General features: G+C 30.4%; 1 protein-coding gene across 1 annotated transcript in view; it reads left to right on the top strand.

Moving 5' to 3' along the window:
• The first annotated feature begins 305 nt into the window (after positions 1 to 305).
• Positions 306 to 16,737, top strand: part of LOC107666651 (glypican-6-like) — a 39,356-nt gene continuing 22,924 nt past the window's right edge. The window contains exons 1-3 of the mRNA XM_016458071.1: positions 306 to 460; positions 5,548 to 5,939; positions 7,555 to 7,720. Of these exons, the coding sequence (XP_016313557.1) occupies positions 352 to 460; positions 5,548 to 5,939; positions 7,555 to 7,720 (667 nt within the window). The 5' untranslated portion in view covers positions 306 to 351. The remainder of the gene's footprint in view (positions 461 to 5,547; positions 5,940 to 7,554; positions 7,721 to 16,737) is intronic.

Below are 16,737 nucleotides of genomic sequence, written 5' to 3'. Positions count from 1 at the left end.
TGACCGATTGCTGAGAAGATCTGTGAGCTTCTGCTTCACCAAGACTGCATTTAATTGATCAAAAATACAGTACAAATTGTGAGATATTATTACAATTTAAAATAACTGTTTTCTATGTGAATACATTTTAAACTGTAATTTATTCCTGTGATGCGCAGCTGAATTTTCAGCATCATTACTCCAGTCTTCAGTGTCACATGATCTTCAGAAATCATTCTGATATGCTGATTTGCTGCTCGAGAAACATTTCTGATTATTCTCAGTGTTAAATTGAGTTGACGTGTCTTTCTGTGGTCTGTAGGAGAGGACCTGCGGGTTTGCGTTCCTCAGAAAACATGCTGTAATGCAGAAATGGAGGAGAACTTCAGCCAGAGAAGCTCACGGGACTTTGAGAAGCTCATGGACGACACGAGCGAAGAGCTGAGGGACGCGTTTATGACCGGACATAAAAGGTTTGATGGTACGATTTGTTCTTTAACGTTCATCGACTAGATTGAGGAAAGAGTCGAGTTATTATGAGACTGTTTACACTCAAAAGCTGCTTATTTAGTGTAGTCAGAGATTATTAACCCTAGAAAGTCCACATTTTCAGGCCTATAAATGATGACCAAGATAACTGCTGTTAAACCTGTTGCACACAATCTGCTGCATGCCTTCTGTCATCTGACTGATAGTTGAGACTTTTGTTTTTTATCAAGTAAAAGGTCTTTTCAGCTCAAGCTTCACGTGTTTTTTTGCTCTCAAATCTACTGATTTTGATCAAGTAAACGTCAGAATAACTGCAGTAATATTTCCAGATGAACACTTACTGGACTGAAGCAGCTCAGCTTTACTTGATTCTCCATCAATCATGTTTTAGAGTCTCAAATCTGATCCTCAGGATCTTTTGAGGAGCGTTTGTTTCCAGAAGCTTTACTTTCACTGTTCCTCAGCGGAGGAATGATCTTCACAAGCCTCCAGAACATCTCACATCTTCTGAGGAGCCTTTATTTCTTCAGCTCTCAATCAGCACTGGATTGCATCGCATTATATGTTTGGATCATTTAAATATCATCTTACTAAGACATATTACTGGAGATATAGAGCGATGACTGATATTTATATCATTTTATCCAAATTGCATAATTAGAGATTCAGTGCATTTGGCAACAAGTTCAAAAATTAATACTTTTATTCAGCAAGGAAGCATTAAATTGATCAAAAGTGACAGTAAAGACATTTATATTGTTATAAAATATTTCTATTTCAAATAAATGCTGTTCTTTTGAACTTTCTGTTCATCTGTGAATCCTGAAAAATAAAATGTATCACAGTTTCCACAAAAATATGAAGCAGCACAACTGTTTTCAACCTTGATAATAATCAGAAATGTTTCTTGAGCAGCAAATCAGCATATTAGAATGATTTCTGAAGATCATGTGACACTGAAGACTGGAGTAATGATGCTGAAAATTCAGCTGCGCATCACAGAAATAAATTACAGTTTAACAGATATTCACATAGAAAACAGCTATTTTATATTGTAATAATATTTCACAATTTTTACTGTATTTTTGTTATCAAATAAATGCAGCCTTGCTGAAGCAGAAGAGACTTCTTTCAAAAACATTACAAATCCTACAGATCCCAAACATGTGAATGCCACAGTAAATTCATACTAAAGCCATGTTAAGAAGGAAATGTTTCCTTCTTAAAAGAGGAAAAAAATATATTGTTTTATGTTACCCACAGCAGAAAAATAATAATGTAGGAAATAGACTAAGGAAGGCATTTCACATTTCCCTTTAGTTTTTCTGTAATATTTCCATAAGTACAGATAAAAAAATATATAATAATAAACCACTGAAAACAAATTTCTGTAATTGGTTATTGAAGGTCATTACGCAAAATGTTACAATGTTTGTTTCTGCCCAAGTTAATCTAAAATGAAAAAAAAAAAAAAATCAGAGATTGATTCAAAGATTAAATATTTATAATCCTTCCATTTTTGATGACAGTAGTTTACAGCACAGACTGTCAATATAAACAAGGCCTCCCTGAAACTCATTTCCTAAAATCATAATGCGGTTGAAGGTCTGTTTATAAATGTTTAATTGCTCATACTGACGACAAATGTGTTTTCCAAGCGAATTCATTAATCCATTTTTTTTCTGCATATACATTTATTATTTATTATTTGTTTTATATTTATTTTTTATAACCTTTATACATTTTTATGAAATATTTTAATATTTTTAATTAATTAATTAATTAATTTTTGCATTTTTACAATTATTATTACATTTATTATTTGGCAGAAAACTACTATTTGTCAAAGTTTTCATTATTTTATCCAAAGCGACTTTCTGTGCATCTTAGCTTTACATGATAAAATACAAGAACTTTTTTTACATTTTGATTTGTATGTTTTGTTTATTTTTCATTACATTTTTTATTTTAATGTTTAATTTAATATTCTATTATTTTTACTTTTGTATTTAATGACTTAATTTATTTCATTTTATTTAGTTTTATTTTTGATTTTAATATTATTATTTTATTTTCTTATTATTATTGTTAATATTTTACAATTTTATTTATTTATTTACTTACATTTTTGCAATTTCTATTACATTTGTTATTTGGCAGACAATTGCTATTTGTCACAGTTTTCATTATTTTATCCAAATCAACATTCTGTGCATTTTAGTTCTACATGATAAACTACAATAAAATATTTTACATTTTGATTTTTACGTTTTGTTTATTTTTCATTACGTTTTTATTAAAAATTTTTATTTAATATTCTATTATTTTTACTTTTTTTATTGAATTTTATGTTAATTTTATTTTTAAAATTTTTTTATTTATTTATTTGTTAATTAATTATTTTTTTAATTTTTACAATTACTATTACATCTATTATTCGGCAAAGCTTTCATCATTTTATCCAAAGCGACTTTCTGTGCATCTTACATGATAAAGTACAAGAACCTATGCTGTATGTTAATATTGCACAACCCTGAGTGCTTTATCGCAGCTATGCCATATTAAAATATTAAAGACAAACATTTATTGCAGCATCCAGAACCGGAACGATCAGTTGTATAATTCCCAGCATGTTTTCTGTGTGAATAAATACCCTGTTTACCGTGACATTGAGAGGTTTCATCATGCGCTGTGATGATCGGGACGCACAAACAAAGAGCGCTGACGAGTTTGTCAGGGAGAATGTTAGCAACATTGTGTGCTGAATTCAAATGAACGGAATGGCATTGAAACTGACCTCATGAAGAAGCACTTAACAGAAGAAAGTGAAGAATTATCTGGAAAGTGATGTGCTCATCAAAACAGTCCGACTCTGCGATTGACCCTCCACTTGCTTACTGTTTCAGTCTTTACAGAGCGTCCCGAATGAATGCATGCTAAAACTGATTGGATATTATTCTTATGTGTGCTGGATTAAAGCGTGATATTGCAAACCCATTTCTCTTCAAAGAAAGAAATAGTTTAGTTATGCATTAAACGGATTCGACTGCAGAGACAAATCAAAAGTGAGACACAACACAAAGAAAAGAGAAAAGCCTCATCTGAAAGCAATTACAGCCGATCAGTGAACAGGACTATTCTGAACATTTCATTTCATTCACTTTGCTACATTAGCAGAGCTTTAACCTGCTGGAAGTCATTCGATTCTCTCATTAGCAGCTTAAAGGGGAGCCAACATGAATTTAAAACAGCGTTTAAGCATTTAAACTCATCTCTGGATTATCTGTAAGCACTAAGATGTGAAGTGATTTCAGTTTTGTGTTCTTTATTGTGATTTAGCTCTTTCTCAAAAAACTCTGGATGTTTGTCTTGAGCAACTTCAATTATTTATATTTTAACTGAACAGCAGTTATTTTACAGACTTTTTTGAACAAAACACAATATAATCATTAAAGGAAAATCTATTAAAGTGAAAAACATAACATTACTTGTGTGTTATCAATGTACTGTCTGATACACATCCCAACAGACAGCATGTATAGTTTTGTTATTATGAAAAAATAATAAATACATTATTTATTATTTATGAAATAATTATAAATTAATTATGTATTTGTTTATTATTATTTTTTTGAGGATATGTGTGGTCACTGAAATTATATTTTAAATCACACACACACACACACACACACACACACAGAGAGAGAGAGAGAGACACACACACACACACACACACACACACAGAGAGAGAGAGAGACACACACACACACACATATATATATATATATCAAAGACGAGACGTCCCATTTTGTGTCCACATCAAATTAAATTTACAAAAGTGATTTTATATACACAGAAAACATATTATATGCGAGTAAATTATTTACTGCAATGTTTCAAATAACTTGTGAAAATAACATATCAAATTATGGGTATTAAAATATCAAATAATATCCGATCCTCAGTCAGCGTAACAGATATGTTTATGCAAAAATGAAATGACATGCTTATTCTGACCTGTACTTATTAAAATATTTAAATGATCAATTTATTATATTTTAAATGATTACAAACTTCTTTTTGACAAATGGGTAAAATATTATGTTTTAAGGATAGTGGCAAAGATTGGTAAAGATTTAAAATTACAGTACAACTGATTATTTTTTGCTTATTTTATTGATCCTTAAATCTTGAGTCTTTTAACGTCATCTAATGATTCTTGTCTTAAATATGCCTGACTATTTTTATTTATGCTTGAAAAATATGTACTAACATTTATATGTTTGTGTGTGTGTGTATATATATATATATATATATTTATATATTTACACATGCAATATTTTAGATTTATATACACATTTATTAAAAAATTATATATATAATATCTTAATGCTTTACACATAAGCAACTTTCACAATTAATATGCAACTTTAAATTAATATAAATAAATGTATATAAATAAAAGCTTTGGAATATATAACATTTCTTTTGAACTCTTTGTGAACCTATGTAAATTAATTAAATAAATTCACTTGATTCACTTGCATTAATATAGCCATGTATTTTCTTTCAGCTGCCTTCTCAAACTTTCATGGCAGCAGCTGTGTGTCTTGTGAATGCATTTAAAGTCATATTTTTCATAACAATCCCTTAATTTCCAGCAGAGAAGTGAATTGTGCCGACTCTCTTGCAAAAAGTGAATCAAATTGATGCAGAATCTTCATTATGAAAATGCTAGCTACTTCTGTTCATTTGTTTATCCTTCAATAACATGTCAGTTTACTTACTAACCAATACTGACCAATTCAAAAAACATTTGGTGTAGATTTAGTTTGAAACAATTTACTCAGAAATTGCTAATAAATTTCGCAGTTAACAAATTGAATTAAACATAAAATTTTGAAGTAAAACGTCTGAAAAAGTACCTTGTTTCATTTACAAATTCGAAAAAAAAAACTTTTTTTACAGTGTATATTGAAGGTAACGAAGTGAGCAATACGCATGTAAAGAAACTAACTAAATGAGTCCATGTTCTCAGTATTAATTGACACAGAAAAGCCGTATTTCATGTTTTAACAGATTTCTTTTTGGATTTGCTGGAGAACACCGAACGCTCTCTGAATGAGATGTTTCTGCGCACGTACGGGAAGCCCTACTTGCAGAACGCCGAGGTCTTCCAAGGCCTGTTCGCCGAGCTGAAGCGATACTACACAGGCGGCAACGTCAATCTGGAGGAGATGCTGAACGATTTCTGGATGCGTCTGCTGGAGCGCATGTTCCAGCTCCTGAATTCCCAGTACCTCATCACCGAAGACTATCTGGAATGCATCGGCAAGTACATGGAGCAGCTTAAGCCCTTTGGAGACGTTCCCAAGAAGCTCAAGTCTCAGGTTACACGAGCGTTCATCGCCACCCGCACCTTCGTCCAGGGCCTCATGGTTGGACGGGAAGTGGCTAACAGGGTTTCCAAGGTGAGCTGTTAACCGTGTGGTTCATAAAGTGGTGCTTACTGCCCTGTCAAGCTGATTTGTGCTTGTGATTTTATGAGGGAAATTGAAACCTGTAGCATCTGACAGCATGAACTGTATTCACTGTAAGTGAAGATATAACATGCAGTGTTCATGCATGAGGTTTGAATATACAATTATATCAGAGCATATGTTTTTAGGGCCCTTTGAAATCTTTTGCTTTCTTTTTTTTTTTCCCAAATGTTTTGAGTTTAAATTTTACTGGATTCCGTTTATTGGTTAAATTAAATGTAAAGCATGTCTAATTAATTGAAATAATGAAAGTTATAGAATTGAACAATTTATTACAATTTTAGGACTTTATGAAAATTTTACTGGATTCCATTATTTTTTTTTTTTTTTCAGTTTCAATTTTTCTGCATTCTGTTTTAATGGTTAAGTTAAATGTCTAATTAATTGAAATCATGAAACTTATAGAATTTAACAATTTACTAAAATCTTAAGAAATTAAATTTTCAGGGCACTATGAAATCTTTTTGACTTTTTCCTTTTTTTTCTGGTTTAAATTTTACTGGATTGTGTTTTTTTCTGTTTACATTTTTCTGGATTCTGTTTTAATGGTTAAATTAAATTTGAAGCATGTCTAATTAATTGAAATCATGAAATATATAGAATGTAACCATTTATTAAAAGTAACAAATTCATTTGTCTAAATTAAATTTTTAGAAATTAAATCTGTATTTTTTTTGTCAAATTCTGTTGATTTTTTCCCCAAATTCTGTGTTTTCTGTTTTAATTTTCCTGCATACTGTTTTAAAGGCTAAAGTAAATTTTAGTAATGCAAAAGCATGTCTAATTAATTAAAATCATTAAACATGTACAATTTAATAACAATTTAAGTTAGTTTGTAAGTATATCAAAACTATGTTTTTAAAGCCCTATGAAATGCATTTTTCCCCCCAAATTCTGTTTTTCCGATTTTTTCCCCCAAACTCCTTTTATTCCATTTTAATGGTTAAATAAAAATTTTTAAATCAAAAAGTAAAAAAATAAAATTGAATTCAAAATATACTTAGTTTTACTTTTTATTTTTAAGAATTTCTACCCAGTCAAATATATTTGGGCTTGGCATATTTAGAAAAATAATATTCTTGTTAAAAATGCCAATGGAGCTTAACTTACATTTGATTGTGACCTAAAAATAGTGCAGATTCTGAAATAGTTCTTCTTCATTTTACATCATAAACTTATTTTATTTATTTTGCACTTATCTGAAAACTGAAATGTTGTTTATTTCCGGTATTAATTTAGAATTTGATTCCTGGATGTTTGGATCCAATCTGTGTGTGTTTATGTCTCATAATTTTGTTAAAACGTTGTCTAAATACCAGAATTAATCATCTTAATAAGTTAATTTCAATTAATTCTGTTTTAAGTTTTTGTTTTAGTTATAGAATATACCCCTCAGCATGTTCTCAAAAGTATCATTTTCTGTGCAATTTGAGAAACTCGCATGAACAAACTTGCATGAGATTTTTCACTAATGTATTTCAGCATGACAGTATGATTTCCATCCATATGCATCAAATGAATTGCGTGTGTCATCTTCCGTCCGCAGGTCACCATGAGCTCTGCGTGCGTCAGCGGCTTCACTAAAATGCTCTACTGCTCGTACTGTCAGGGTTTGTTCATGCTGAAGCCCTGCAACAACTACTGTCTGAATGTGATGAAGGGCTGCCTGGCCAATCAGACCGATCTGGACCCAGAATGGAGCAAATACATCGGTAAGAGCCACTTCGTACCTCTAATAAAATTAATTACAGATATAAGGCATACATATGTCAGCTCCAGAAATCTGAATCAGAATTGTTGACTTTCTTATAGGGCTGGGTGATAAATAATATCATATTGAGATTGCAATAAAATTTGTCGATAACGATGATCTGGACATTTTTGCTGAATTAATCTAACAGTAGAAATAAATGCAAAAACAGTCAGTCAAACTCATACGGAAACTCAACGATCTTCACGACAGACCGCTAAAATAAAAGTTTGGTTTAACTTGAAGAAATTATGACAGAAATATGTTACTCTTGTGTGCTAAAATGTACTTCTTTACTAATGTAAATAATATCATTATTTTTAAGGAATATCATGCAACCAAGATATATTTTCATCCATGTTTTAAATAACACAGTTCTGTTGTACAGCATCATATTTGACAAAAAATAAAAATGCAATGTTTTGCTGTAAATAAATTGTTATATTTTCATTTCATTTACAGTTTAAAAAAAAATGTATTAAATTGTTAAATTTTTATTAATTAATTTAATTAGACACCATTTTTTCATGATTAATGTGTATTAAATAATAAAACACAGAATCCACAAAAAAAAAAAGAAAACAGAATTTTGGGAAATAAAATGGATTTTGAGTTAGATTTCAAAATTTCATATATGTTATATAATGTATTTTTCTGAGCTTGCACACTTTAAGATTTATGATTTATGAAAATATGCATCCATTATTACACAGTTTTAACAGAAACTAATAAAGTTAATGTGATTCATATTTTTCAGTGACACATAAATGAAACAAGAATGAGATTTAATAGTATTAATGAACCAAATGTATTTTAAGTGCACAATTTATCATCAGTTAATCCAATTTATTATATACATTTTAACTTATTTGTTCCAAAATAATAATAATATTTTTATTTCATCCATGTATTTAATCCTGTTTTTGTGCAGCATCTTATTTGGCAAAAAAATTAATAAAAATGTATTCTTTGTTGTAAATTAATTATTATATTTTTATTTGACAAAATGTTAAAAGATTGATTAAATTGTTAAAGTTTTATTAATTAATTTAATTAGATACCATTTTTTGATGATACATTTGTATTAAATAATAAAACACAGAATCCACACACAAAAAAAAAGAAAATAGAATTTTGGGAAATAAAATGGATTTCGAGTTAGATTTCAATATTTCATATATGTTATATAATGTATTTTTATGAGCTTGCACACTTTACGATTTATGATTTATGAAAATATTCATCCATTATTACACAGTTTTAACATAAACTAATAAAGTTAATGTGATTCATATTTTTCAGTGACACATAATCATATTCTGATGATAAATTTGTACTAAATCATAAAACACAGATTCCAGAAAAAATCAAATAGAAAACAGAATTTTGGGAAATATAATGGATTGGGCCCTAAATAAAACATTTCTTACTCTGTGGAGTTTAATTGTGAACAAACAAGTTATGTTCTTATTCATTCAGCTCATTGCAGACATTGTTGTCTGTTTATTTAGGAATATTTCCCCAAAATAAGGATGCTGTCAGTAAATATGTCATTTCAAACCCTTACGGTGAATGATATTTAAGAGCTGCAGAGGAGGAGATTTTCAGGCGCTTAAATTTGTGTCTGTTCCTCACAAAAATCATCATATTACTTCAGACGACTTGGAATGTAGTGCACAGGTCTGTGGATTAATTTTATGGTACTTATATGGTGTTTTTTGTCTATGCTCAAATAAGCCTGCACAAGATTTACGATTTCAAGATTTATGTATTTTTATAAGTTTGCACACTTTAAGATTTTAGTTGCATATAAAAATGTAATATAATATGTGACCCTGGACCACAAAAGACAAGACCACAAAATAAGGGTCAATTTTTAGAAATTGAGATTTGTACACCATCTCAAAGCTGAATAAATAAGCTTTCCATTGATGTATGGTTTGTTATGATCGGACAATATTTGGCCGAGATACAACTATTTGTAAAAATCAAAATACTGAGAAAATCGCCTTTAAAGCTGTTTAAATGAAGTTCTTAGCAATGCATATTACTAATCAAAAATGAAGTTTTGATATATTTACGGTAGGAAATGTACAAAATATCTTCATGGAACATGATCTTTACTTAATATCCTAATGATTTTTGGCATAAAAGAAAAATCAGTAATTTTGACCCATACAATGTATTGTTGGCTATTGCTACAAATATCCCCCAGCGACTTAAGACTGCTTTTGTGCTCCAGGGTCACATATAATAATATAATATAAAAAGTTAATGTGATGCATATTTGTCAGTGATGCATAAATGAAACATGAATGAGATTTATGTTATATAGTACTAATAAATACGCAATTAATTGTCAATTAATCCAATTTATTATATGTAAATATCATTAATTTTAACTAATTGAGTCTTGTTTGTTCCACAGATATCCATATTTAAACCAAGTAACCTTTTAAGACAAAACACTACCGGCAAAACAGTTGTTTTTTTATGCATTGGTCATTTATGAGATTTTGACGTCTTCTTTCAGACTAATGGAAAAAAACACACAAACTAGACACTGAAGTGTTTATTTTATTACACTTTATTTATTTGCATCTATAGATTTCAATTATAATATCTTTAAAGGCTGTCAGTTTTTTCTCCATCAAAGAACCTGACTTTACCCAGTGTTTGGATTTATCTTCTGGAAATGTATGTAAATGAGTGCATATTTAATTAGATAATGCCCCATTTGCTTATTTAAACATAACCTTTCAGAAAACTTGTAATACAAAACAATTGTCTTAATGTACTGTGATTAAATAACTATAGTATGGTGATATCTATTAGTTACATTTTTTTATCCTGTTCACCTCTATAGTGTATCATCTTAAATTAGATTTCACAATTAACAGATTAATACTGATTCTGAGGAATTTAAACAAATGCATTTTGAAAATATGATTATTTAAATAAAATCAAATAGATGCACTTTGATTAATTTTTGAGTGCATTTGAGGTTTCTTTAGTGTTGCACTGAAAAAATTACAGCATACTGGTTTGAAACAACATGAGACTGAATAAATAATGACAGAATTTTAATTTTGGGCTGAACTATCCTGTTAATGGATTAATACTGATTCTGAGGAATTTAAACAAATGCATTTTGAAAATATGATTATTTAAATAAAATCAAATAGATGCACTTTGATTAATTTTTGAGTGCATTTGAGGTTCCTTTAGTGTTGCACTGAAAAAATTACAGCATACTGGTTTGAAACAACATGAGACTGAATAAATAATGACAGAATTTAAATTTTGGGCTGAACTATCCTGTTAATGTGCAAGAATTTGTGGCGTTAAAATGTACCTGATGCATTCTTTATTGGAGTTTGAATTGGGTTGAATTGCTGGGATGAAGATCTTACAGCAGCGCACTTAAACATGTCAGAGCATAAAGTGGCCAGCTGTTGTGTCGAGCTCATGTTAGGAAGAGAGTTTAGGAATTTTTCTCTCCATTTATTCCAGGCAAATCTTGGGCAGCGCTTTGGTTTGGCTTAGATGGACATTGCGGGACGTTTTTAACATTGCTTCCATAGAGTGGTCTGTGTTGAAATGACTTGGCTGAAAGGGGAAGTCTATTTGCCTTGTGTAACCCTGGACCCACAGTCATATCGAGGGGAATTATTCTCAAAATTGACCGCCAGTTCTCACTGCAAACAAGAAAGGGACGATTGAGTTTTCCTTCAGATGTTTGTGCCTTTAAACTGGACATGTTATTAAAGGAAGAGTTCACCCAAAAATTAAAATTTGCAAAAGATTTACTCCCCTTCAGACCATCCAAGATTAGGATGAGTGTGTTTCTTAATCAGATTTGGAGAAATGTAGCATTGCATCAGTGTCTCAGCAATGGATGCTCTGCAGTGAATGGGTGCCGTCAGAATGAGAGTCCAAACAGCTGATAAAACATCACAAGTAATCCACAGCAGTCCAGTCCATCATTTAACACCTGGAGAAGACAAAAGCTGAAACAAATCCAGCATTAAGATGTTTGTAACTTCAAACCATTGCTTCCAGCTAAAATATGAGTCCATAATCCATAATAACGCTTCCTCCAGTGAGAAAGTGGTCTGGTCTGAATCAGGAGAGAAATCTGCACAGATCAAGCAGCGTTTAAACAGCTCTAAACAAATATGTGGCTGGATTTTGATGTGAGAGACAACAGGAGATGCACTTTTTCAATGGAGGAAGTGTTATTATGGATTATGTACTCGTATTTTAGCCAGAAGTAACTAAAAGTACACTAAGTAAGTTTCAGGTTAAAAACGTCTTAATGCTGGATTTGTTTCAGCTTTTGTCTTCTCCAGATGTGAACTGATGGACTGGAGTGGTGTGGATTACTTGTGGATTATTGTGATGTTTTTATCAGCTGTTTGGACTCTCATTCTGACGGCACCCATTCACTGCAGAGCATCCATTGGTGAGACACTGATGCAATGCTACATTTCTCCAAATCTGATGAAGAAACAAACTCATCTTAATCTTGGATGGCCTTGGTGTTATGGTTCTCTAAGTGGTTTTTAGTGAGTTGTTATGTGGGCTGGTTGCTATGGTGTTGCTAGGAGCTGAATGCTTTAACTTAAATTCCAGATCATCCGAAACATGCTTTACAATCTCATCTAACAATATTCTGATATGAAAACTCATATTTTTTCCTGTTCAGCTTTTTGTTGTAATTCACATTCCTATTCATCCTTGTTATTGTTTGGCAAACACACAAATTAGTCTTGCCCTTTCTACAGTCCTTTGTTACCAAAGTGTAAACGGATCCTTATTGATTTTATTTGCTCATTTCTTTTTAATAACATGATTTGTTTCATTAGGTAACAGGATCTAGCCACAACTTCACAATTCATGAAAATTCAAGCCCCAAACATTTCCTGTGCCCTGCAAGAGCTGCTCATGAATAAGACATTAGTTAGTGCTTTATTAGAGGACTGACCCAACACTGCGGAGCTCATAGCAAGGAGTTTTTATGAAGCGTAATGAAGGGACACGAGTATTTGTCTTTCTTAATGTAAACTTAAATTAACCTTTTATTGATGCATTGCTTGAATTTCCCCCAAATGGATTTGTCTAGTTAATAACCAGTCTCTGCTGTATTATTTAGTTAGTTTAGAGTGTTTCTCGACTAGTAGCTAATGATCTAAAAAATAAGAGTCACAGGTCCGTTCTTATGGCTCACAGACAGCAGGAAAACAATGGGAAATGCAGTTAAGAAAATGCAGCTATCTATATAACTGTGTGTAGTTAGAATAGTAAATTAAATAGATTCATCTGTTATTAAAAAAGAGAAAAATAGCGCCATGTTGAGGACAATTTGTACATTTTTTCAGAAATTATATTTTGCCTAAAAATAAAATAAAGCCTATTTTAAGGACCACTTTTTTTTAGTAATTATAAATATAAAAAAAAAAAAAACTAAATGTAAATAGTTAGAATAGAAAAATAAATAGATTTATTTGCTTTTATAAAAGAGAGATGAAGAGAGATGAAATATTATAAATAAAAAATAAAGCCTTTTTAAGCAGTTATGTGTGTGTATATATATATATATATATATATATATTTAAAATAAATAGATTCATCTGCATCTCATTAAAAGAGAAATAAAAACACTCTTATAAAGTCAAGAATAATTGACACACAATTTAGAAATGCATCCTATTATATTCAGCGAATATGTTAATTTTGAGATATATGTTTCAAATACTGTCAAAAGGCTGAAATATATATATATATATATATATATATATATATATATATATATGAGAAAGTGTTAACAGCAGTATGAACTGACCGGACTTTTAAGATAATCAGCTAACCTTTTTTTTTCAAAGCACAACCTTTTGATATAACGGCTATAGGATATTCAGTTCAATGCAGATATCACCAGATGAGATAATAAACTCTTGTGTGAGTGTGCAGTGACCTCACATTGTGAACATAGTATGAGCACACAGTGAGTGCGCTGTGTGGTTACACTTTTAGCTCACTGTGACGCACACATTGTGACCACACCATGAGAATCATGTGAGCTCATGGTGACATCATTGTGAGATCAAATTGTTGACTGGGAAGACTGGAGTAATGATGCTGAAAATACAGCTTTGATCACAGAAATAAATTACATTTTACTATATATTCACATAGAGAAAAACTTTTTTAAATTATAATAATATTTCACAATTTTTATTGTATGTTTGATCAAATAAATGCACCCTTGGTGAAGCAGAAAAGACTTCTTTCAAAAATACTATCATTTTTGTTTGTAATATATTTCAGCTGCTCTGCCAGTCAAAAATCTTGCATGTTTTCTCTATTTAAACTAGTGCACTTTTTGTCCAGTGTAATATTTTGATGCATTTTCTATCTGTTAAACACAGTGTTTTGTGTGTTGGGTGATAAAAGCATGTGATCTGACCTGCGGAGGGTTTAATAACAGCTGTTTGCATCGAGGCTGATCTCACAGGAGCAGATGGGGTTAAACAAATACAAACAAGTAACGACAGAGCTGCTGGAGGACATGAGTGTCGGCCGGAAACGGTTAATGGCTCACAGCTGTGCTCTGGGATCATGTTGGGAAGAGAGTCTGGCTCGCTGCTCTTGCTTTAGCACCAACATAACATCATATCAGAGAAAGACTGCATCATTTGCTGTCATTTTCTGTGTGCAGGAATATATGTATGCTAATGTGATGCTGCAGTCAGGATTCTGCTGTATTTTTATTTGTAGATCAAATAATAAAAGCAGCTTTGTTGAAAAAATGTACAAATTATATTTTGCCTAAAAATTAAATAATGCTGTTTAAGGCACTTTTTTTAGTTTTTGCCTAAATAGAAAATAGAGGCTATTTTAGGACCATTTTTCATTTTTTAAGAAATTACATTTTGCCTAAAAGAAAATAAAGCTTATTTTAAGGACCATTTGTGCATCATTTTTTTGCATATTTCTTTTTACTTAAAATTTGTTGCAAATGTTTAACTAAAAAGAAAAGAATTCCTTTTTAAGGGCAATTTTTGCATTTTTTTTTACCCATTATATTTTGCCTACGAATAAAGCATTTTTAAGGACAGTTTTGCATTTTTTTTAATTTTGATTATTATTTTTTTTTTAGAAATGATATTTTGCCTAAAAAGAAAAAATAAGTCTATTTTAAAAATCCATTTTTACATTTATTTAAAGTAATATTTTGCCTAAAATGAAAATAATGCCAATTTTAAGGACAATTTTTTTTTCATTTTTGCTGCATTTGTTTTTTTGTTTGTTTTTGTTTTTTTACAAATTACATTTTGCCATTTTTGCATTTTTCTACACGTTATATTTTGCCTAACAAGAACATAAAGCCATGTTAAGAACAATTTGTACATTAATTTAGCATGTTTTAAATATTTTGCCAAAAAAAAACTATTTTAAGGACCCTTTTTGTATTATTTTTGCTTTTTTTTTTAAATAAAATTATATTTAACCTAAAAGAAAACAAATATATATATTTTATGGACCATTTTTGCAGTAAAGAATCTTTAAAATTATATTTTGCCAAAGGAAAGTATTTTTGTTTTATTTATTTTTCAAATTATATTTTCCCTGTTTTTGCAGTATTTTTTCTCTCTCTCTCTCTCTCTCTCTCTCTCTCTCTCTCTCTTTTGAATTATATTTTGCCTTAAAAATCTTAAGGACCATTTTTGCTTTATTTAAATTTTTTTAAATTATGTTTTGCCTATAAAGAAAATACAGCCTTCTTTAAGGACCACTTTTGCATTCTTTTTGCATTCAATTTATGCTAATGTGATGCTGCAGGTTTGCTAGTCACTCTTTTCATAGACAAAACTAAATTTGGGGGATTTTTGTGTGTTTTTCTTTCTTTTGAGAATAAAGAATAAAAGCAGCTTTTCTTCTACAAAACATGTTTTGATATTATTTCTGACCCTTTTTGAGCCTATTGGAAACCATGTAAATGTTGTTTGATTGTAAGGGAAAGTGTTTGAAGGTTTTCAGTCAGACTGATGTTTAGGGCGTCCGGTGGAGCCGTATTGTCTGGCGCGGCTGATGCCAGCTTCAGTGCCTGGCTGCTGAGCCGCTCCACATCATGTTTGGAGGTTTTTGTGGCGTTTGGATGTTCAGACATGCAGTCCACGCCTGGGAAAATAGATGTTGACGTGAAAGAAATGTTCTCCTCCATTATATTTGTGGACAAATGTGTTGCCACACCCGCGTCAGCTGCCATTAGGACGGCCTGTGAAAGTATTAGAGGCTTTATGTCCATCCATCCACTGAACACAATCAACTCTAGTTATAAATCCAAAAACTAATTTATGTGAATTTGAAAAAAAAAAAAAAATTTTAATTATTGAGTGTAAACTCGAAAATAATAATAAGAAAATAAATATTTAGAAATTATATGTTGCCTGGAAAAAAAAAACATATTTTGCATTTTGTTTTAGAAATGATATTTTTCTTAAAATAAACGTTTATTTTAAGGACCATGTTTGCATAATTCTTTTTTTGAAAGCATATTTTGCCTACATTTAAAATAAAGCCCTTTTAAGGACCTTTTTTGCATTATTTTAATTATTATTTTGTATGTTTTTATTAGTTTTTGCCTAATAAGAAAAAAATAACGGCTATTTTTAGGAAATCTTTTGCATATTTGTTTTATTATTTTTTGCCTAAAATTAAAATAAGGACGATTTTAAAGACAATTTTTTCATGTTTTAGAAATTACATTTTACCTAATAAGAAGCCTATTTTAAGGACCATTTGTGCATACTATTTGTATATATATATATTAGAAATTACATTTTGCATAAAAAGAAAAAAATAAAGGCTATTTTTAGGAACATTTTTGCATTTTTGTATATATTTTTTAGACATTATGTTTTGCCTAAAAAAAAAAAGAAATCGATTTTTAAGAAACATTTTTGCATTATCTGT

This window comes from Sinocyclocheilus anshuiensis, unplaced genomic scaffold (genome assembly GCF_001515605.1).
Source record: "Sinocyclocheilus anshuiensis isolate Anshui unplaced genomic scaffold, SAMN03320099.WGS_v1.1 scaffold1461, whole genome shotgun sequence".
In the NCBI taxonomy this organism is placed as follows: domain Eukaryota; kingdom Metazoa; phylum Chordata; class Actinopteri; order Cypriniformes; family Cyprinidae; genus Sinocyclocheilus; species Sinocyclocheilus anshuiensis.
The sequence above is the reverse complement of the archived record's forward strand: the minus strand, read 5'-3'. Positions and strand labels throughout refer to the sequence as shown.